Source organism: Hypanus sabinus, chromosome 8, assembly GCF_030144855.1.
Source record: "Hypanus sabinus isolate sHypSab1 chromosome 8, sHypSab1.hap1, whole genome shotgun sequence".
Taxonomy (NCBI): domain Eukaryota; kingdom Metazoa; phylum Chordata; class Chondrichthyes; order Myliobatiformes; family Dasyatidae; genus Hypanus; species Hypanus sabinus.
Genome location: NC_082713.1, coordinates 53,503,501 through 53,528,234, shown reverse-complemented (window position 1 = coordinate 53,528,234; position 24,734 = coordinate 53,503,501). Strand labels below are relative to the sequence as shown.

Genomic DNA, 24,734 nt, shown 5'->3' with positions numbered 1-24,734 from the left:
CTTGAATATGTATATATTCTGTCTATTCATGAGTAACAATGAAGTAATAGAACTTCCCAAGTGATAAATGCAATCAATTATAAGAGACCAAACAAGAAAGACTTGCACCTTATGTACTATTTTTGACATCCCTTTCAGAATGTGCCAAATCATTTCATGTTCCATAAATTACTTTTGAAATCTCATTACTGATGTAATATAGGAGTGGAGTTGCAAATTTGTGCACATCTCTTTATACATACAGTACAGCAATTTTTAATGAGCAATTAAGTTGTTTCAAGGGCATTGAGTGAGATTAGATATTTTAATATCTCACCCATAGGAACTTCTCCAAAAGTGCTTGGCTTCCTGCAATGAGGTGTCAGCGTAGATTTTGTGATCAAGCCACTGACGTAGGAGTTTTGCTGCAACCAACTTACTAGGAAAGTGAGAGCATTCAGCTGAGACTGATCAAATACCTATACTATTTATAAACTGAGATATCATTTTTTACTTCTCATATGACCAAATATCACATGATCAAACATACTATACTGAACCAGAATTGAGAAGTTTAGCAATGAACAGGGTACCATAACCAATAATGGAGTAGGTATTCTCAAAATGTAATACTGAAGCAGTCTCCAATTCAAGTTTTTACTCCTCAATCCTGAAATGAATACGTGGATCTATGATCTAAGGCAGAAATTCTAAATCAATCAAAAAGCTAACTTAAAAATAAGAGAACAATGTTTCTGTCCTCTGGGTTTTTGCCAGAAGAAGTTAATTAGTTAATGACCTTCTGCCTGAAGAATCCGGGACCTTGAATCCCTTTATTCGCTCCTCTGATATAGCTCTTAAGCATAACAATGTCCTGGTGCTGTGGTGTGTTCTTCACAATTACTCAGTAAATCAAAAAAAAAAGACCCAATGCTGCTGAATTATCTCATCAAGTTATCAATGAGATAAAAAATTAAACCAAATATTGAGTTAGGTTAAATTCAAAATGAGAAGGAAGCAAAACAGAGTTTGCTAAAAATACAGGATCAATATGAACTCCAAATGGCTGATATACAACTTGGTATATATTTACATATGTTTGATTTGCAAGTGTTTGAATAGCTCAAGGTCATTCACAGAACTAACCTAAAGGAATACCTTTATACAGAAATATCATTTATCACTTTGCCTTTAAAGCCAATTTCATTCAGCAATCATTTGCTCAGTGATGTTATAAAAATAACAGATTCCTTTAGAACCTTAAAACATGGGTAAGCATTCATTTCCTTTTGTATTGGATACACATTGTGTATTTATGCAATTTTTTAATCAGATTGAAAACTTTATAGGTCTTTCACATGAAATAAATTATTTGTGCAATGGTTATTGAGACTCTTAGTTGTATTGTTCAAAACAGTATCCTATAAACATCTTGTTCTTTATGAATGAATCTTTACTAACACCTGGATGACAAAGCCCAGAATTATAATGGTTCAACAGAAGATGTAAGTTCACCATATTCTTAACACTGAATGCCTTTGCATGATTGAATTTTGATTAATTTGTGATGTGAGTATAACTTAAGATAGAGCCCCAAGGCTTACCTATCAGTGTTTACCTATCTAGCTTTATGATGAGGTATTCAACCTTGTCAAAGTTTAATATCTACATGTAATCGGCTTCACATTTTTCCTGATTCCTCTGAAGTCCACTGTGATAGAGTCGTAGAACACTATAGCACAGAAAGAGTACCTTCAGCCCATCTAGTCCATGCTGAACCATTAATCTGCTTAGTCTTATTGAGCTCCACCAGCACTATAGCACTCCATATTCCTATCCAAATTTCTCTTCTATGTTTTATTCGATCCTGTATTCTCCACTTGCACTAGCAGCTTGTTCCACTCTCTCACCACCCTCTGAGTGAATTTTCCCCTAATGTTCCCTTGAAACATTTCACTTTTCACCCTTAACTCATGACCTCTAGTTGTAGTCTCACACAACCTCAGTGGAAAAAGCCTGCTTATATTTACCCTATCTATACTCCTCATAATTTTTTATACTGTATCTCTATTAATTCTCACCTCAGTCTTCTTTGTTCTAGGAAATGAAGTCCTAACCTATTCAACCTTTCCCTATAACTCCGGTCCTCAAGTCCTGGCCACAACCTTGTAAATTTTCTCTGTACTCTTTCAACCTTGTTTTCATCTTCCCTGTAGGTAGGTGACCAAAATTGCAAACAATGCTCCAAATTAGGCCTCGCCAACATCTTATTCAACTTCAACATAACATCCCTCCCCTGTTCAATGCATTAACTTATGAAGGCCAATCTGTCAAAAGCTTTCTTTGCGACAATTTCTGCATCTGCCTCCCACAGGGTCCGAGGGAACACCTTGTCAGGCCCTGGGGATTTATCCACCCTGATTTGCTTCAAGGCAGCAAACACCTCCTCTGTAATCTGTACAGGGTGCATAACCTAACTGCTGCATTCTCTCACAAATATAGACTCAGTGTCCATCTCCTGAGTAAATACAGATGCAAATAATCTATTTAAGGTCTTCCCTATCCCTTTTCACTCCATACGTAGGTTACCACTCTGATGTTTTGGAGGACCAGTCTTATCCCTTACTATCCTTTTGCTCTGGAGAGGCCCTTAGAGTTCTCCTTCACTCTGCCTGACAGAGAAACCTCATGCCTTCTTTTAGCTTCATGATTTCCCTCTTAAGTGTTCCCTTGCATTTCTTACGCTCCTCAAGAACTTCATTTGTCTATCCTTGCCAGCCTATACCTGCTATACACCTGCCTTTTTCTTAATCAGAGCCTCAATATCTCTTGAAAACCAAGTTCCCTAAAACTGTTATCCTTGCCTTTCACACTGACAGGAACAAAATTTCATATGTTAACCATACAGAACAGAAAGCCAAGTACCAGCCCTAGAATAGCACAAGTTGTTTGACTTCCATGAACTGGTGGTGGGAACTGTATACAAATATTCTCAGACAAGGATTAATGTACAAATATTTATCCTGTGTCTTCAGTATTAAAGAAAATCTAGAATCATATCAGTGGATTCAAATAGGTTCTATTTATAGAGTTAATAATCAAGGAAACAGTCCACTTAGCGTATCAAAGCCATGATTTAATCCATTAATCCTATACACATTCCATTTTATTTTCTTCACCTTCCCCCAGATTTGACCACTGATCAACACATGATGAGTAAATGACAGTGGTCAATTAACCTGCCAATCCATCTCTCTGTTGAAGCAGGAGCAAGCTGAAGCACCTGACAGAAACTCAAGTGGCTCCAGTGAGAATCTCCAGTCAGTCAGCATCAGAGGTCACTGGGCAGTGAGGCAGTGGCTTTACTAACTAATGGAATGAATTTTGCAGGCAGAGTTGATTGGACAAATGTGACTATGCTTGCAACTGGGAAGGAGCTTTTAGCCACTTGTTCTATTTTAATTTTAATCAAGTTATGCTGTGTTGGAAAATGATGGCTATGGACAAGTGGATCTTGAGATGTCATATCTTTAATTTCAACTTTCACTAGTCATGGTGACACATGACTGTTATATAAAACTTAGAAGGGTTACTGATACTTAAGACAATGTTGTTCAGCGTGAGTATGAGAAGACAATAATTAAAGACAAATTGATTCTTGAGTTTAGCAGCAGGTGTGTCATAAAGTATAGCCCTCGAAGTTAGCAAAGGCTGCCCTCCAAATTGTATTTTTTTGACAATCAGAATGTGTTGTTGAGGTATAAATAAGTCTTTAATACTTCAGCAACATGTTATCAAAGCGTGACTACATCAGCCATTAAACCATCAGAGATAAGCCCTTCACAAAACTCAGGTGCTACACACTGGCCTGTATGGATCAGCATTGCCCAACACTTAAAGCTTATCAGCAATTAAAGCAAACAAAACTGGATAAGTAAGTATGGAATGAGGGAAAAATAAACTTGTTTTTTCTTTCCGTTTGTCAGGCTTGCAACTAATTTCGATAGCTTGTCAAACTAGCATGAGTGCTTGAACTGGGCACTTCAGAGTAGTAGTTAGTTCCTGTGAGACATCACTTCAGCAATGCATATGCTGATTTATCTAACAATACATTAACAGTCCCTAATATTTACAGAAGAATCCCAGAAAAAGATGCTCTAAGAAAAATTAAATTGTTAAAATACAATAACCTTCTAATTATTAGAAAACTCACAGATAGATATCTTTAAATTCTGAATCCTCTTACAATTTGGTGATGTGAGATCCAGATTGTTAGAGCGAACTCTGCAATTTAATTGAAAGCTGTTTATAGACTTTCACTTTCTGACTTCCCCCAGCTGTGAATGTAACAGTTCTAGGTTGTATAGGACACCACAAATCTCTCACTGTGGTTTGCCAGAGCAGATTTAATATCTGTCATATGAAGTGCCAGCAATATCTGCGATGCAAATAACCAACACACTGGTTGAGGGGACCCACCTTCATAAGCACCAAGACAAACAAAGCTGCTGAGGCCAATGAATTTGAAAAGAACCGTTAATGTTCAGCTGCAACCCAATAAGTAAATGCTGGACTTACATGGGGCCTAATGTATGTCTGACTAGTGCTGAGTGGCAGAAACTAGCACATTTATCATCAACCTGTTGCTGGGCTTCATATAGAATCCAAAGGAAAAGCCTGATCCTTCTGAGATTCCCAGCATTATGCTGGAGAAACTGCCTCTTCAATCTTATACAATCCAGATCTAGCAGAGAATCAAAATCTCCATTCATTTTAAAGGGTACTCGCCAAATGAAGATGAGGAGAAAAGAATAAAGTTATTTACTTGTATTCTTATTGTTTAAATGTTTTAAATAATTTCTTAGTGTTTTAACACATTTTTATTCAGTTTATTTTTGCATAATTAATTTTAAAATAGATGATTGCAATTTGATTGTTTTAAATATCTTTCAGTATAAACAACACTTAAAAACTTTGAACTAAGCATCTTCTGGAGTTTTGAGAAGAGGCTGTTAAAGGCTGAGCGGGTTTTCTGGCACTTTATGGCTGAAGCCTATTGACTGTCTAGTCCCTGCTAAATCTCAACCCTCCCACTTTGGCAATGGGGATTGAGCTTGATTCAGCTCCTCCACATTCCTTCATTCATTTCACAACGCTGCCATTAATATCAAATCTATTAGCTGTTATTTCCTTATCAATTAATCAATTATTTCGTAAGTTTCTTTAAAACTTTTTGATTTGTCCAACTTGAGTTACATGTGTAAAGTGTGTTGTTATTTTGGAACCGTAGCAGCAGCCCTACTGTTTAAATATAAATGTAAAATGTTCTCTAAATATATATCTGTACTAAAGAAAGTCCTACACAAATCCTGATAAATCGTACCCTCCTAGTGATAGTAATTCTGCAAACAATTAAGATTTATAGATTGTAGTTTCAAGATGTTTACTGTTGTTGAAATATTTAGGTGGGATCCAATGGTTAAGTTACTCCAAACATTTCTCTTCATGGATCAGATAGATCTGTGCCTCAAGAACTATTTTTTTTCTCTATTAAATTGTGCATAATTTGTAAACAAACACATATCTGATTGCCAAAGCTTGGGGCCATAAGTTTGTCATTCCTCTTAAAAAGTCATAGACATCCTTTGACTTCTAACCAGTGACTTTGCTGCATGAACAGGAGGGGCAGCACCTATTAAATTCAATGAGGACTTACTGGCTATAAAATCCCTGCTGTGGAGATGTGACTGTTTAATTATAGGGAGTAGAAAGGTTGATTTCATGGCATTAAACTGAACAAGAATGCTCTTGTTCCAATAGCATTGCTATTGAATTAACCCATTTATTTCCAGGAGGTAACTTGCAAGGCACGTAAGTGAATATAACACAAAGCATGACTACCAGCCTCTTGATCCCAATCCTGCCAAATACCAAGTTCTGACTCTGGCTCTATCCTTCCCAATATTAAGGTGTCTTATCCTAAATCCTGCCGAATGACTTCTTGAACCAGGCCTCAGCAAAAGGGTAGCTGCAGCATATTTTTCATTCTCATTTGGGCAGATGATGTTTTTACTGAAGGATCAAATGGCCATTGCCACCGTGCAGTCTCTTTTAGTCTTTGATAACATTTGAAGTAACTCTAAAAGCCGTGTAGGACAAAATAATTTTGTAATTGTAGTTGAACACTTTGAAATCAATATTGTTGCACAAGTTAATTTTATTGGATTGGACTACGGGATAATTATGCAGTACAATCTAAGGGGAAAAGGTATGGCAGAAAGAGAGATTCCTTTATTGTCCCTTCGGATCATGCTCCATCAATGTGATTAAGAGCTGCTCGCTTACTTATGGAGGCTTCATTAAAGCTTCATTAGGTGCTTACAGAACCATTACCAACCACCATTCATTTGGGATTTCTTTGGACTAATTAGATATTGTTTCTTTTCATAGCTCTGTTGATAATAACTCATCATCATAGTTAACTCTAGCTGTGCACCCTCCAAAAACCTTTGGAATTTTGGTTGTAACCCTGCACAATTAATGGTTCTTCTGATATTGAATTAATTCACTATTCATAAATACAATAATTCCTGAGCCCAGAATTCTGTTAATCCTTTACATCTGCATTTCAAATACTACATGTGTATCGACAATCATTAGACAAACAAAATGTGGCAATATCCTTTCACCTGGAATTCAAATTCCAAACAACTGGGAAAATTTCCAAGTTCATTCACGCATTTCTTGTTAAGCTCATGGCATGCATATACTTGGGAAATCTCTCCAATTCTCCTATGTTGTTTAAAGTTGCAGGACATGGACCAATTATAATGACAGTCAAAATTCCAATGAAGGTGTTGTCAAGTTTCAGAGACCAACATAACACTTAGAGCTATAATACATAACTTTTATTTCACTAAGTTTGAAGTGTTATATACTAAATACATTTTGATTTAAAGTGATATTTTCAACTTATCCCATGTAATACATTTTCTTTAGCATTTGTATCAAGCCATGGGCCATCCTGCACATATTTAAGTAATAATACATTGAATAATTGGGTAACTGGAGAATATCTAAGTCAATATTTATTGTGGACCATACACTCAGTGGCCATTTTATTAGGTACAGGAAGTACTTAACAGAGTGTAGACTGAGCATATGATTGTGGTATTCTGCTGCTGTAAGCCCATCCACTTCAGGGTCCGACATGTTGTGTATTCAGAGATGCTCTTTTGCACACCGCTGTTGTAATGCATGGTTATTTGAGTTACTGTCATCTTCCTGTCAGCTTGAACCAGTTTGGCCATTCTCCTCTGAGCTCTCTCATTAACAATGCATTTTTGCCCACAGAACTCCCACCACTCACTGGATTTTTTTTTTGTTTTCCACACCATTCTCTGAACACTCTAGAGACCACTGGGTGTTAAAATCCCAGGAGATCAGCAGTTTCTGAGATACTCAGATTGTTGGTCTGGCACCAACAATCATTCCACAGTCAAAGTCACGAAGCCAGTGAGGGAAGCACCTCTTGTTACAGGAGAAGGCAATAACTTTTCATCCACATATATAGCCTGTAAGAAAACCCATTCTTTTTCCTCTGGACCTTTCCCTGCCAGGATTCTCACCACCGTATCTCTGAACCTCTGCTCCATCTCCCTCAGTCGCTGAAAAATCTTGCAACGTTATGTTGTTGCATGTCAGCTAGTGCTTTGTAGACTTTCAGCAAGAAGAGTATGCAGAGAAAATATATGTTCCACAATGCACATCAGTTTGAAAAACAAACCTACCAGGATCCTTTCAGCACCCAAAGGATCAACCAGGGTAGGACTTACACAATGGGCACTGAAGAGTGCAGTAGAACAAAGAGATCTGGGGGTACAGATCCATAATTCCTTAAAAGTGGCTTCACAGGTAGATGGGATCATAAAGGGTACATTTGGCACATAGTCCTTCTTCTGGAGTTGGAATGTTATACTGAAGTTGTACAAGACATTGGTGAGGCCTTCTTTGGAGTACTGTGTGCAGTTCTGGCATCCTACCTATGGTAAAGTTGTCAATAATATTGAAAGAATACTGAGAAAATTTATAAGGAAGTTGCCAGGAGTTGGGGACCTGAGTTATAGGGAAAGATTGAATAAACTAGGACCTCATTTTCTAGGGTGTAGGAGTACAAAGAGAGATCCTTAGCATTTTGTGAAGATTCATTTAAAATTTTGATAGACTTCTATAGGTGAACGGTGGAGAGTATATTGACTGGCAGCATCACAGCCTTCTATGGAAACACCAATGCCGTTGAATGGAAATTCTGACAAAAAGTAATGGATATAGCCCAGTCCATCACGGGTAAAGCCCTCCCCACCATTGAGCACATCTATATAGAGCACTGTCACAGGAAAGCAGCATCCATCATCAGAGACCGACACCACCCAGATCATACTCTCTTCTTGCTACTGCTATCAGGAAGAAGGTACAGGAGCCTCAGGACCCACACCATCAAGTTCAGGAACAGTTATTACCCCTCAGCCATCAGGCTCTTGAATCAGTGGGGATAATTTCACTTGTCCCATTACTGAACTGTGCCCACAACCTATGGACTCACTTTCAAGGTTTTTTCATCTCATGTTCTCTATATTTATTGCTTATTTATTTATTATTTTTTTCTATTTTTGTTTTTATTTGTGCAGCTTGTTGTCTTTTGCATATTGGTTGTCTGTCCTTTTGGGTGCGATCTTTCAATGATTCTATTTTGGTTCTTGGATTTATTGAGTATTACCACAAGAAAACCAATCTCAGGGTTGTATATGGTGACATATATACTGTATATACTTTGAAATTTGATAGAGATATACAATATTATAATGGTATAGACAGGGTAAATGCAAGCAGGCTTTTTTCCGCGGCAGTAAGGTGAAACTAAAACTAGAGGCCATAGGTTAAAGGTGAAAGATAAAATGTTTAAGGGGAACGTTATGGGAACTTCTTCACTCACAGGTTAGTGTGGAATGAGCTACCAGTCCACACACTGGATGCAGGTTTGATTGTGAAATTTAAGAGAAGTTTGGATAAGTACATGATGGGAGGAGGTATAAAGGGACCTGTTACAGGTTGATGGGACTAGGCAGAATAAGAGTTTGTCAAGACTAGACAGGCCAAAAAGTTTCTCTGTGCTGTAGTGCTCTGTGACTTTATGACAACTTCAAACAAATTTATTCTTCGTTTTCTCAATTAGTCTCAAAGCTTAAAGGTTAAAACAAATCTTAAATTAACATTTATACTCTCATGATTTCATCAAAATAATTTTCAATTGATTTAAAACTGAAATCACCAAAAGAGAAAAGGATGAACAGAATGATTTTCCTTCAAATGTCTACCTAATATCTTTACTCCTGATCATTGCCAATGTAAGCACTTTCTTGTAGTCCTGATCAATAACTATTTGTGAATCAGATGTTGATGGAGTTAATACATTTCCTTTCTCTTCAATGCAAAGCAAACTGGGCAGTATGAATAAAGTTCTCATTGTATAAAAGTTGGCAGAAGTTGAAGGTTTCTTTAACTAAGCCTTCCTTTGTTTTTTTGTTCTTTAGTCCTTACTGTTTCTGTTTCAAGACAAGAAATTACACTCTTCACTTTAGACTCTTCTTTTCAGTTTATATGTTGTCCCTTAACTTGCTCGACATTTTAGTTTTCATTTCTGTCAAAAGGAAATAAAAGTGCATCTGTTTTCACCACAGATGCTGACTGAACTTTTGCATGCTTCCAATACACTGTTTCTGTTTGATCTTCATTTATCAGTGGGCTGTTATGCGAGGTGACTTCACAATTTCAAAGGTATAAACTCACATTTGTAAGTTTTGTTCTCAAAGTTCATATTGAGGGTTAACTGTGGGAAATTCTTCCCATTAAAATCTCTCATTTCACTGTGTTTTACAACAAACAGAACACTGTGTGATCAATGGAAATTGTGCACATCTAAAGTTTCCAAAGAGGGATTTGCTTTTTCTTGAACTCCGCACTCCAAATAGAAAGAAAAGGCATTTTTCCATGTTTGCTGTAATGCTGCTTTCCTAAAATTTGTAATTTATTTGAGAAATTGTCAGACTGGAATATAGGTACAGTGAAAATAAATTTTACCCAATGTATCATTTATTAGATTGTCTACTGCTCGAGATCATTTTTTTTTCAACAAACATTTCAGTTTAGACTATGCCGGTTTAAGAAGAATGCAGCACACTGAGACAGGTAAAAACAATAAAATGTGAGGTAATCAGTGCCTCTGTTCCCAGGTGAGTTGGGGTTTCCACAAAGCTCAGCCGTTTCTGTTACCTTAGTGTCAACAGTTCACTGACAATTCAGCACTGCCTGAAATAACATGAATGAGGCAAACTGAAATCTGGTTTAGCAGGTTTCTGAAACAAATTTCAACAGCACTCTGAAGTGAGTTCTGGTCTGATTGTCAGGTGGTATTTTCTGTATTAATTAAACTAAACCGCTGGTCCTTTTGCAGTGAAACCTTCCAGCTTATTTTCTGTGGCATGAGATATTGGCATCAGACCTGATTATTACTCCAAGATTAAAATTGAAACCCGACACTGGTCATGCACTTTCATCAGATGCAGAAAATAGAATGCAGCTTTATGTGTATGCCACAAATGCATTCTGACTTATCAAAGCCAAGGCAGTTTTCTGTTGGTATAAACAGAGCCAAAACTGTTTCTCTTTTTGTCCTCACTTCAGTTATTTGAACTGATGGACAGTGGTGAAAGAACGAATACGTCAACCTGATTGAAATGCTGCATTTGTCTAGATTTCACTGCTAAATGTTTAGAGTGCAATCTTCATTGTTTCTCAAAAATCCTGGAACGCTCTGGTTAACAAAACTGTGGGATTAGCTTCAGCAAATGGACAGATAGGATTCAAAACATCTCATTATCACCAACATACCATTTCAAATTAGAACGTCTAGGAAGGAGGAATAAGTATCGCTTTGCAGATACCATTTATACCCTGAGACCTAAAAAAAATGTCTGAAATGATTGTAGTACATTCATGATCAAGATACAAGGAAAGGAAATTGACCAGGTGGGTGAGCTTATTCGTTGTACCTGCTGGTTTAATGCTACATGTTCGGCCGACTAGAGAAATGTGATAGCTGGCAGGAAAATATCATGGTTAATCTGGTTTTGCTTTGATTTTTAATTTGATTGTTTTGTCTGCATTTAGTGTAACACACAGCAAGCAGTCTGAAGAGAGAGGGTTTGTTACACTATTCTGCAAGACCGCTGTTTCATTAGAGACATTAGGTGACAGTTTGCTTGGAATTTCACTTATAATTCACAAATACACACTTTTAATATGATGTGTTATCTGACAAACTTAATAGACTGCTTCTAATCCATTGTACACATGCACCTTGAACATCAATGAAGATGTTATCCAGGAAAAAAGTATCTCCTTTACTGGCATCCTCATTATGCACACTCATTCTACCCAGCACAGCTAATATACAGCAAGCTCTTCTGGCTACTGAAAATCCATGGTCTACACCAATAGGAAAAGGGCAAGAAATACAAGGGCACCCCATCATTTGTGCCAACTTTATCTCTCGTTCATCTCTTCCTGACTTAGAAAAGTATCTGCATTTTCATTCCTTGTTACCTGGTGAGAATCCACAAAGTATTGTACATTTCACCACGAGACCTACAGCACAACAAGGTAGCTCATCACACTCTTCTTAATTCCAACTAGTGAACATCATAAAACACTGACTCACAAAACATAACCAAAAAAAAAATCAAGAACAAATAATGAGCTTAATGACTTCTGTTTTTATGTTCCTGGGCAGTATGGCTGCCGCCAATCTGATGAACTGCTCCTCATATTGCACTGAAAGAGACTTCAGACGTCAGTCCTAAGCAGCCTAGGCCTTGGCAGTCAGGTTCAGACTGAACCATCATGTTGCAGATCATTCGACCAATTGTAAGGACATTAGTTAGGTGGCAGAGTGGGATTTTAATGGTGATGATCCAAGAACTACTCTGGCAGTGAATCCCAATCTGCAAATAGACAATAGGTGCAGAAGTAGACCATTTGGCCCTTCGAGCCTGCACCACCATTCTGAGATCATGGCTGATCATCTACCATCAATACCCGGTTCCTACCTTGTCACCATATCCCTTGATTCCCCTATCCATAAGATACCTATCTAGCTCCTTCTTGAAAGCATTCAGAGAACTGGCCTCCACTACCTTCCGAGGCAGTGCATTCCAGACCCCCACAACTCTCTGGGAGAAGAAGTTTTTCCTTAATTCTGGCCTAAATGACCTACCTCTTATTCTCAAACCATGCTCTCCCAGCATCTGGAACATATTTCCTGCCTTTATCTTGTCCAATCCCTTAATAATCTTGTATGTTTCAATCAGATCCCCTCTCAATCTCCTTAATTCCATCACGTACATGCCCAGTCTCTAACCTCTCTGTGTAAGACAGTCCAGACATCCCAGGAATTAACCTCGTGCATCTACGCTGCACTTCCTCTACAGCCAGGATGTCCTTCCTTAACCCTGGAGACCAAAACTGTACACAATACTCCAGGTGTGGTCTCACCAGGGCTCTGTACAAATGCAAGAGGATTTCCTTGCTCTTGCACTCAATTCCCTTTATAATAAAGGCCAACATTCCATTAGCCTTCTTCACTGCCTGCTGCACTTGCTCATTCACCTTCAGTGACTGATGAACAAGGACTCCTAGATTTCTTTGTATTTCTCCCTTACCTAACTCTACACCATTCAGATAATAATCTGCCTTTCTGTTCTTACTCCCAAAGTGGATAACATCACACTTATTCACATTAAATGTCATTTGCCAAGTATCTGCGCACTCACCCAGCCTATCCAAGTCACCCTGAATTCTCCTAACATCCTCATCACATGTCACACTGCCACCCAGCTTAGTATCATCAGCAAACTTGCTGATGTTATTCTCAATGCCTTCATCCAAATCATTGACGTAAATCGTAAACAGCTGTGGTCCCAATACCGAGCCCTGTGGCACCCCACTTGTCACCAACTAGTCTGTTGGAAATCACACTGCCAGATTGCAGAAACATTTTCAAAACCCTTTGCAACATTGAACTTGGATAGTAGAAAGCTAAGATTCCATGCTAAAAATCAGATTGCATCATCGGAACTTGCACACTCCCACACACTTTTTGTGGTTTATTGGAGCTGAAGCTTCCATCACCAGATGTGGAGTGTGGGTGGATATAGCTCCCACATTTATGCTAAGAGGGTGGGATTTGAGCTTCATGTAATACTCTGTACAAGCTTGGGAAAGATGTTTTTCTACTGTTTACATGGGTATTTAGGCAGGCATACCAATACCCTAAGGATTAGTTAAAGAATTACTTTTCAATAAATTAACAGGATTGAAGGTGCTGCGTCCCCAGAATCTGATGATCTTAATCCTAGGGCTTTGAGTAGCAACAGTGAAAGCTTCATTTTAGAATGATCCCACAGATTGTAAGGCAAGCATTAAACTTCAACACTTATGAAACAAAGGAAGAAAGGAAGAAACTCACATGACAAGTACAGAAAATGCTGGAGACTATTATTAAAGAGTTTGTAAAGTGGCACTTAGAATGATAATATGACTTTCAGCATCAACAGATTTATGAAAGAGAAGTTACGTTTGATAAAGCTGTTTATTAAAACTCATAAATTACAGGATAAAAGCTGACCAGTGGATGTGGTGTATTTGTACTGTAAGAACCTCAATAAGTTGCCACAGAAGATTATTGAACCAAATTGAAGTTAACATATTTGTGGAGATTGGTGAGGTGTGGGGATTGCTTAATATTCAGGAAACTATACATTGGAATAAGAAGGGCATTTAAGTAGAAGACTGACCAATGGATACCAGTGTGATCGTTCAAAATTTCCAGTTGTTCAGAATCTACATCAATGATTTTGATAAGTGCAATATATCCAAATCTGCTGTTGATTCAAAACTTGCTTTGAGCAAAAAATTCTTCACCTTGAGAAAGTTGAATCTTCGAACTTCTCTAGCTAAGAGAACTTTGGAGAATCATTTTCTGAGTGTATGGTCAAAAGAGAGCATTTATATTTAGACATTAAGGTGATCAAGTGATATGGAAAATGACCAGCCATGATCTTACTGAATGAGGAAACATGCATGAGAAGCAGAATGACCTATTGCCACTTGCATTTTCCGTGTTTAAATCATGAGTATGATCTTCAGCACTTACTATATGCTGGCCTGTTAAATGTTTCTTCTGAGTCCTTTGGGCAGAACAATGCTTTAAGAGTACAGCAAGCTTCAGCAGGTACCAGTGACTAGAATGACATCATGTGGATATATTGGGCAATGTGATAAACAGAGCAACTATTGCTGAATGAATGTTCCTTTTATGATCTTGGAGCTCAATTTCAAAATTGTGCTTAACTTCTGTCAGGACAATCTGGCATGAATTACTCGCATATCGCAATTAGAATGCAGCCCTATCATATTTCTTTACCCCATGAACTCCACAGATCTATTAAAAATACAAAGTTACATAAATGAACGTTTTGATTTTTAATTTACTCAGCTGACATCACTAAAGATCAAAAATAATTTGATTTCAACTGTAATTGCAATTTCTACCGATGTACCATAGAGAATATCGTCGCTGGTTGCATCACTATGGAGGCGCAAATGCACAGGATTGAAAAAGGCTACAGAGGATTGTAGATATAGCCAGTTCCATTATGGACACAACCCTCCCCATCATCAGCACATCTTCAAAAGGTAGTGCCTCACGAAGGATCCCCACCATCCGGAAATTAGTCTCTTCTCATTACTACCACCAGGGAGATGATGCAGGATCCTGAGGACCCACAATCATCACTCTAGGACCAGCTTCTTCTCTTCTGTCATCAGATTTCTGAACAATTCATGAATGCATGAACACTACCTTACTACTCTTCTTTTGCACTATTTACCTATTTAGTGCAACTTATAGAAATTTTTTTATGTCTTGCACTGCTGCCACAAAGCAACAAATTCCACGAGATAGGGCAATGATAATAAACCCGATTCTGATCATTCCTGCAACTGGTTATAACAGACAATGTTGCATTGCAGCAAAGTGAATTGGCTAGCAACATCACATGTTCCAATTGGCAAAGTCATGATTCTAGAAATTCTTTTGCTCCTGGAAAGATGCATTAATTGTATGGGGCTTAGTGACCAACATATGTTACATGTGAGGGTCTGTTGCTACAATATATCCATCTGCTCCTGAGGCCCAAGGTATCAAAGCAATAGAACATGCCTTCATGCTTACTATGTGCATAGACCATTCCCCGAGTGTACCATCACTGTGGACCACAATGGAAAACAGCTGGGTGCAAGTGGGGTGGGAGTTTGTTCATGGTACAGGGATTCCAATGGGAAAAGTATATCGTTTCAGTGAAAAGTGGTTGAGGACTGAAACGTAGGAGAGTAAGGGTTGGAATTTGAGAGTAAAGGGTTGGTTTGAGGCATGGGAAATGAAGAGGCAATGTGAAAAGTATATGAGTGAATCAAAAGGATACTTATCCAACTGTAGTTTCAAATTCTGGTCTCTCTGAGCAGAGATATACTCAGCCATATTCCCTTTAATCATCATAATAGCAGTTATACAGAAGCATGCTTCTGTATTAGTGCCCATATCATTCATAATAGTAAGAGAATTTTCTAAAGTGGCACTGAGGCATGTACTGAATACTGCTGCAAATATTCCACTCTTCCAAACATTAGTACATTACATGTGTAGAACCACAATAAACTCAAATTGAGAATGGCAAATGTAACAAAATTGTTTTTCCAGTAAGCTTGCATCCCTTGCCCTTAGCATTTTTGCAGCAAGCATGAGGACATACATTGTACAACACAAGAGAATTATCAGGTCCATAAACATTTAGCATGTTCTTTTTGCATATCCCTACAGAACTTTTCACCATTTTTCCATTTAGCTGGCAATTGAAATTTCTAATTATCCAGAGTTCAGTAGTCTCCATTATGCACTCATTTCTTAAGAAAGTCTTTAATATTTTGATGTTTTATGCAGCTTTTGTTTCCACAAAGTTATTTTGAAGCCCGATTGCAATTACATATTATGATTTTATTTTTTGACATTGAAATTGAGTTGAACGTGTTTTTTTTTCCTCTCTGGGATCTACTTGTGTCTGTCATGCTTGTTAGAATTTGAATGGTGTGTGTGTGGGTGGCCTCGTTTATCTAACAGAGAAAAGCAGGCTGGGACATGTGAAGACTTTGAGGGTGGATGCAGTCAAAGGATTGTGTGTCATGCTTTAATGCTAATGAAAACACTTCTGTACAATACTGTGAAGTTACAAATATGCTTTATGAATAACCTTTTGACATAGCCGGAACTGGCTTTTGGCTTGTATAACAATGAAAAGAATGCCTTCTTGCCTTGACCATTGAAGGTCTGACCCTGTTTTAAATAAGGACAGTAAAACAAATTCTAATTTGTAGTACTGGATATCCTTATGTTTACTGTAATATTGATAGGGGTATAAACAGTAAGTTTATTTTCTGACACCCATTTCCTTAGCATTTCATTATTTACTCTCTCAGCTTTCAATTCTAAAGCTCAGGTAAAGGGGCAGGACAAATAATTCTGAACATCAGCAGAACTGGACAGAAAAGAAAAAAAGAAAGAAACTTAGATAAATCTGATGAGTTATTAGTTAACGTTAGGCTTGGACCTTTCATGAGAAAAGAAAGCTGAGGAAAGAAGAGTTGAACCCAGGAAAATAATTCAAAAATAAAAAGAAAAAAACATGCAAAAGACAAATAACTTGTCCAGAATTAGAATTACATTGCTAAGTATTTCACTCAATCTGTTAAAAGCAATATGATAGCTGGATCCACCACCCAAATGCCATTTGTTTAGCAAATCTGCTGAGCCACTGGCAGAGTTCCCCTTGGTTTCTAAAAAGATATAACACTGAAAGATTGTTACAATATGGTTTAAAAGGTTTGTAGTGGGGAAACAAAGGCAAGATTAAAATAAATGGGTTAATCCTTTTATTAAAATAACAGAGTGAATTTTTCAAATAATTAAGTGCTTGTAACTTGGTAGGTAATTTCCTACTGGTGAGTGTTAATATCTATTAGGCAAAGAATTTATATACAGTTTCAATCAAAATCAAAGCTATATTTCAATAAAACAAATGCAATGGAATATTAAGTGCTAATGTACTTTGCTTCAGATTCCAAATCTGAGAATGAATAAAGTAGTACTAGTTGTTTTAATGTTCTAAACTGGAAACACAAAATCATTTAGGGCAATTCGCTAAGTATTCTGCAGTCTTCAAAGAATGCTAATTTTCTAAATGAACAATTTATAATTAGAGAATATGAAACAAACAATAAGTTCACCATTTTATTTCTTGCTTAATAATCAAGGTGGAATTATAAACAAAAAGATTAAAAAAATAATTCAAGTACACTATGAATGGAGTTCCTTTGTCAAGAATGTGAATTGTATTTCCAAACAACCTAGTTGAGTTTGGTGATGAATCTCGATTTCTGGCTGATGGTAAAAACCATTTTGGAATTTTTCAGCAGGCAATATTTAATACTATGTTTACAACAAGCATGTATTTGACAGGATTCAGAACTAGTTCCAAAATCAGTTATAAAATCTGTTTTTATAGATTATTTCTTTTGCTTTCTGATATGATGACTTTTTTCTGTTGTTGAATCATTGCTGTAACAGGAGACACACTTCTTTACTGTGGTCAGCAAGTAGCAGCTGTAAAGTAATCAGAACTGACTACACTTTCTTAGCAGTCTAACAAAATGACCAAGAGCCATCATACTATGACTAAAAAGGGCAGAAAATTATGTAGATCCAAACAGCTAAATTTGATATCCAGTGTTTGTTTGTACTGTATACCTGAGGAAACTCAGTTTTAAAGAGAAATTGGAATTGAGTATTTGTACTCTTATTCTTTTATCATGCAATAAACAATCAGCCAAAAAAAAGTTAAAAGATATATACTGGATTAAAGAATTGAAGCTAATAGCAGACAAGACCCTCAAATTTATGACAAAATCTGCTACAGCATGCCATAACGTGTTATTTTGCTTCACAGAAAATGTTTCTTACATGTATATATTCACATGGAAGTATTAAATAAAAGTGCTGGATGCTAAAGCGCCTAGCAATTAAAATGGTGATTTTCACTTCTCAGATATAGCAAGGAGGAATCTTGTTAAGTGCTAAGAGTTGATCTAACTTAGTTATCATATTCTTAAAAATTGAGTGGCTCAATGTAATTCATTGCATCAACCGTACATGAATTTCATTGGAATAAATATATTAATTGTGGATACTGTGATATGATAGCTAAGCATAAAAGAATACCTGTGTGGGTTCTTTGGTGGGCTTTCAAATGAGAACTCTTGGTGTAAACTTTAGTGCAGCCTGCAAAACAAAACATAAATAGGACACTTTATTTTGAAAAGTATTTTGACCATTTTAGATTCCCTTCTGGATGCAGAGAATAATCTGCTAAATTTACTGATGTCCGCGTTGGATAAGTAACCTCAAAACAGAGGTGCTGAGAATGAAGATTTTGAGATTTTTAAAATAGTCTCTGTAAAGATCTGAGGTAGTGTCATTCAATTTTTTTTATTATATATGGAATGTTGCAGTCATATTTGCTTGCAGATCTAAAACATTTTGTTTTTAAATGTGGTGAGTCATAGAATAACACCATAAAATTGATAAGTAATTCCAGGTACTTTCTGATAACTGCTGTTTACAAATTACTGCAGATACCTGGAGTTACCATGTAAACCAACAGACTTAAGGCAACAGATTAGGTTGGCAGTTGATTATCACAAGCTACTCCAAACAATAATACACATGTGACAATATGCTGCAAAAAAGTATCATACCTGTTTTTAACAAACTGTTTCTGACCTAAATCTTCTCTAACCTATCCAGCTTCTTCGAACAAACGCTACATATGTTTATAGCAACAATACAGAAGGCGAATCTGCCAGGACCTTAGCATGTGCTTGCCAGAGACTTCAATACAAGAACTGTGAAAGCATTGAAACTTACATGGATGCCAATTTTTTTTTTGAGTTTCTACAGCTCTTCTACCAAAGTCCCAACAGGCCAGTACATAAACACATTCAAAAACTCACCTCAGATTGTTATATACTTTTCCCCTATAAACAATAGTTCATCTGCAAGGAACCCGACACTCCAAACACAGCAAGGCAATTGGCGACTGACATAATTGGCTTTTTATGACAAATAACATTATTGAACTATGCCAACACTTGTTACTGTTGCAGAATGACATAGCAATAGAACTGTCCATTTAGTTGTCCACAGTTAGTGATGGGGACATTGAGACTCAGCAGTAGGATGTAGATAGACTGAGTGGGCCAGTGAAGATCTGTTAAATTTAGTTTACAGTGGGAAAATATGAAGTTATGCACTTCTGCAAGAAGAATCAAAAGGCTGATTATTATCTAATAGAAAAAAATTGCAAATGAATGAAATATAGAGGGATCTGGGTATTTTTGAGCATGCATCACAAAAAGTTAGCAGGATGGTGCAGCAAGTAGTTAAGAGGGCAAATGATAGGTTGATCTATATTTCAAAAGGTTTAGAGTTTAGAAATAAGCAAGTTTTGTTACAACTGTATGGAGAAGCCTTGCAAAAGTACTATGTACAGTTTTTACCCCCCTTACCAAAGAAAGGATATAGTAGCAATGGAGAAAGTCAAGCGATTCATCTGCTAATTCCGGGAAGAGAGGCTTATCCCATCCAAGAAAGGCTAAACAGGTTATGTCTGTATTCTTTGAAGAGTAAAGAGTAATCTTATTGAAACATATATCATCCTAGGGGGACAGGACAGAATGGATGTTGAAATATCTTTGCTAGTGGTAAAATTTTGAATGAGGGGACATCGTTTCAATGTAAAACAGTGATCATTCGAAACAAAGGTAAATAGAAATTTCTTCTCAGAGAATTTCTGGAATTCTCTGCCCAGACCATTGATCATTAGACCATGCTAGATCATTAGAAATATTGAAAGTGGGGGTAAATACTTTGGGGTATTGAGGGCAATGGAGATCTGGCGGGGGAACAGTTGAAGACTGGGGAGGCAGGCTTAATTAGCTAAGTAGCCTACTTAGGTTCCTATTTTCTAACATTCTTATGTAGCCAAGACTTAAGGACAAAAAAAAACTGGATTAACTCGATTCTTTAGAATGGTTCATCAAATTGTTTCAAAAGAGAATTGCAGACTATGTGCATTGATAAGCAGATAAGCTCTCGTCATTTACACAGTCACAACTATCACTGCAAAACTTGACGTAAGATGGTTCATGATTAAAGCCCTTGACACAGCAAGGAGATTCAGCTACATGACGCAAGCATTATGGTTACTGAAACTGACCTCTATGTAGACAGGTCCCTGGAAAAGGAATAAGAATATCATATCACATTCCTAACCTACTCTCCACTCCTGATAAGTGTAATGACAACAGGTCTAGTGTGCACCGTATTCTTTTCTACAATAGAACATTGACCAACTTTCAATGGGAAAAGATGAATCTGGTGGAAACAGTGTGAGAAAATTGAACAAAGGAAGTCAGTGACAGCAGTGAGAGTGAGCTGTAACAAGAGGGGAAATCTCAAAATGTGGCACTGCGTCACAGTTCAATGTTGATGGTGACTTTGTAATGACTTAAGTTTATTGATTGGTATCTTGAGTAGCTAGAAAAAGGTTGTTTGCTGGTTAGTGTTTTAAGAGTTAATTTTGTTTAATGCAATGAATTGGATTTTGTTGTTACTTCCGTGGTTAACTAGCCCAAAAACTACAATGAATTTCTGAATATATTTTATATTTGTAAAACAGATGGGAATATAGCAGAGTAGGCCACATAGCTGGATTCCAATATTAAGAAAGCTTTGGACAATACAAGTCCCTTTAAGCTACAAAATGTTTATATCTAAGGGGTGCGAGCTTTAGCTGTCCAAGCTAGTCATCATAGCTAAGTTAGGGGAAACTGTAAACCAAGTAGAAAAATGCAAAAATTAACACAGGACCTGGCAATTCAAACCAATACTTAATAGCAAGGTGACAAAACAGATCATGAAAGATATAAAATTAAGCTTGAAAAGGAACTCAAGGGATATCAAAATAAACATTATTATTTCATGATTATAGTAGGAAAAAGAGGCTAATAAGAATGTAAGCTCCTTGAAAGCCGGTTCAATGAATTCCTAATTCAAATTAGGAAGTCATCAGTATCTTTGAAAGATGACAAGAACATGCTGTGGGGTTTATTTTATGTGAAAAAAACTTTTACATGTTCTTAATGTTTACTAAATTTCAAACTCAGAATTAAAAAGAATGGTAGATTATTAATATAATAAAGAAATTGAAAGACATTGGAAAGAGAATGAGAGCAGATTGTCTAATTGGCAGAATGTGATTGATGATATCCAACAAGGATTTGTACTGGGGCCTTGGCTACATACTATTTTTATTAATGATTTATGGATATTATACTGAATGACTAATTTTTCTGTTAAAACAGTTAACCTGGGAGCAAAAGATTTAAAAAAAATACTATTAAAAGAAGAAGCAAAGTAATAGAAACTGAAATATAATACTTGAAAATCTAATGTTATGCCAAAGTTGTATAAAACCCTGGTCAGGTTATATCTGGAATCCAATATACCATTTCCGAGCATCACAACTTGGGAAGGATGTATCAAACATGGAATGAATGCAAAATGGATATACTGGAAAGACATTGAGATTCCAAAGCTTAAAGTATGAGGAGATATTAGAGAAACCAGAGTTGTTTTGGAATTTAGAAGTTTAAAGGATGATATGAGTGATGTTTTTGAACTATAAATACAAATTAATAAGACAACTGGAAAAAGATTATTTCTTCTGCTTGAGGAGTCCATGATCAAGGTGCAAAGTCTAAAACTTATGGCCAAGGCATTCGAGAGTGAAGCTAGGAAAAAGCTTATATGTAAAAAGGATGTTGGGGATATATGGCTAAGGTGTTAGATGGAGTTAGGTGACATATCAGCCAGAACCTTGTTAAATGGCAGAATCGATTTAAAGGATGGAACAGTCTATAGCAAGCTGTATTGATATACTTATATATGAATGGCTACTTGGGCAAGATACAAAACACACCTCAGCTTGAATTAGTGCCTCTAGTCAAGGTGGGAAAAGAGAAAATAAATTAAATTGCAATATATTTAAATCATAATATCCATTCTCCTATACATCATACCAAAAGAAACTCTAACATTGACAAGCACCTGGGAAATCACAGTGATGAATGCGTCGCTTCTCCAACTCAGGGTTGTTACGTCGACTATATTTCGTTTGCTGGAAGCTAGGTTGACATGTCTGCAAAGTGGGTGGAAGATTGTGGATCTGCGAATGATGGACGATCTTTGATGCCACTGATGCAGCATATGATGGAGGAGGCGAGAGTGTATTGATCAGTTCGGGCTGGTTTTCTGGGCTACCAGGCTGGGAGTTAGGTGGTGAGGGTGGTAAGTATGAATTCTGCTGCTGATAAAATTGGGCTGGCACAACATAGCCATTTGGTGTGGATACAACAGTTTGAAAATGTTTAACTGAAGATTGGGAACATGGATTGTTTGGTCTACCCATGCCTGTTGACATGGTGACATTGTTACGACTGTGAATAACTGTAGTGTTGCTGAGTGACTGTGTGGAGCTCAAAGGCATATTGACAACATCTGTGTTCATTGGCATTTGGTACATCTGGGGTTGCTGTGAACTGACAGGGAGCGGTAGATCTGGGGAAGGGGCCTCTTGCTTGATGAAAATATTATTCACAGGAACTGAGTGTGGCACACTGAACACACTGGTGAACTCAGGCAGGGCATTTATCGTGCTGGATGTGCACGACTGGGTAAAATTAGTGTCTTGCTCCGTCTTTACTTGTGGGAGGGCTGGCTTTGTAGATCTGTAAAGACCTGTTCTCAGGTGTGTGATATCAGGCAGAATTAGGTTGATATTCAAGCTGTATGGAGATGTAATTTGCTCCTCAAAAAACTCGTCTACTACTGAGGCACTCTCCCTTCGGTATTTCTTCTGGTCCAGAATTGTTGGAGCTGGTGGAATTAGCGGGGCCAGATACTTGTCCATTTCTGATTTTACCTTTTAAAAAAAAATACAGGTGTTTGTTTTGAGTACATTGGTAAACAAGCACGGATGCCTATTGTGATAAACTTTTTAATTCTGTGATGTCAAAGCTCAAAAGTTTTAAGTTGCAATTTTACTTTAATATTAAACAGCTCTCAATGCTGAAAATCTTTAAACATTTAAAAATTTTCCAAAGAAGAAATGATAAATTATCTCGTCATGGCATTTTAAAGCTCTAGACAAGCTACATAACAAGTGAATGATATACCTCAGGTTTTCCAGTAAGAAAAGTCGATCAATACTTATGAACTTACAGAATACATTATTCAACACACCAACCACAGTGAGCAGACACAGAAGGTAAAACAGGAACTTCCCTAATAATAAAATTTCAGTCATTAAAATGATCTCTCAATGATGTTCTTTACTTTTAAACTGCTCTTCTGTATACTTGTGAAGATTTTCTTTTCCCCTTAAACAGCGTGAAGTGCTCTGTGGAATGTATTAACCAAAACTGTAGAAAAATAACTTGCCACCAAGCTGCTAGCAGCATTACAACAGGTAGTTTGACAAAATTGTAATTTTATTCTGATAACAATCAGTGCTGCAATATCATACGATCAGTAAGAGGAGCACTGAGTGCACAAATGGCAAGACACAGGCTGAAAATGGCCCATCCAGTAAATTGGTAGCAAAATTACCAGCACTGAATTTCTCAATATAAGCATCCTCAGACACTTCTACATTATTTATACTGTCAGTCTCAACCTGAGAAAGCTGAACATAAGGATTAAAGTAATACAAGAGATACTGTTGTTAAGTATACTGCTGCATGATACCATGAAAAGAAATTGCTTATTGGATACATGTATTTTCATAGTTAAATGGCAGTATATATACAGTATATATAGTTCTACTCATAAAATTAGGATTGCACTTTAACTTCCGCAGCCAAAGCCTGCTGCTGGAATTCTTACTTCGTGCATTGTTTGACTAATTCAGGATTGTGGTTTCAGTAAGGGAAATATTAGATATTTTTCTAATCAGTGCTACTTCATATTTCAAAAGCATAGACAGTCTTGGTTTGACAGCTATGCTTTATTTTAATAGCTTCTGTACATTGGGAGTAATTCAAGGATTTCAGTGTTATATTTCTTGGATCTCATTCAGTTTTGCCAAGCTTAACTAACAACTCAATGGAAGGGAGTTTAAGGTCAGCTGGTGGTCGTACCAGGAGCCCATAGTTACTGTGCCATACCACAAATACCTCTATAAATAATAAGCTTGCTCTATTGAATAAAAGCAATTGAGCAAGTTGAACGCTTTCCCACAAGCAAAAAAATGTGTCCTAACACCTCAGACTGTTAGAAATAGAAAGGAATATAGAAAACATAGAAAGGAAATGGTTACTTTTTACGTAATATATATTCTGCCTCATGCTTAAATCCAGATTTAGCTGCACACTGACATTACTAAAGAAATCAAATGCAGTGCAGTTTGCAA

At 36.9% G+C, this 24,734-nt stretch overlaps 1 protein-coding gene across 1 annotated transcript in view; it reads right to left on the bottom strand.

Moving 5' to 3' along the window:
* The window catches only part of LOC132398145 (Krueppel-like factor 5), a 63,046-nt gene that overhangs the window by 12,618 nt on the left and 25,694 nt on the right, over positions 1–24,734 (bottom strand). Inside the window, exons 3-4 of the mRNA XM_059977174.1 lie at positions 22,373–23,246; positions 18,425–18,484 (exon numbers count right to left, since the gene is read on the bottom strand). Of these exons, the coding sequence (XP_059833157.1) occupies positions 18,425–18,484; positions 22,373–23,246 (934 nt within the window). The remainder of the gene's footprint in view (positions 1–18,424; positions 18,485–22,372; positions 23,247–24,734) is intronic.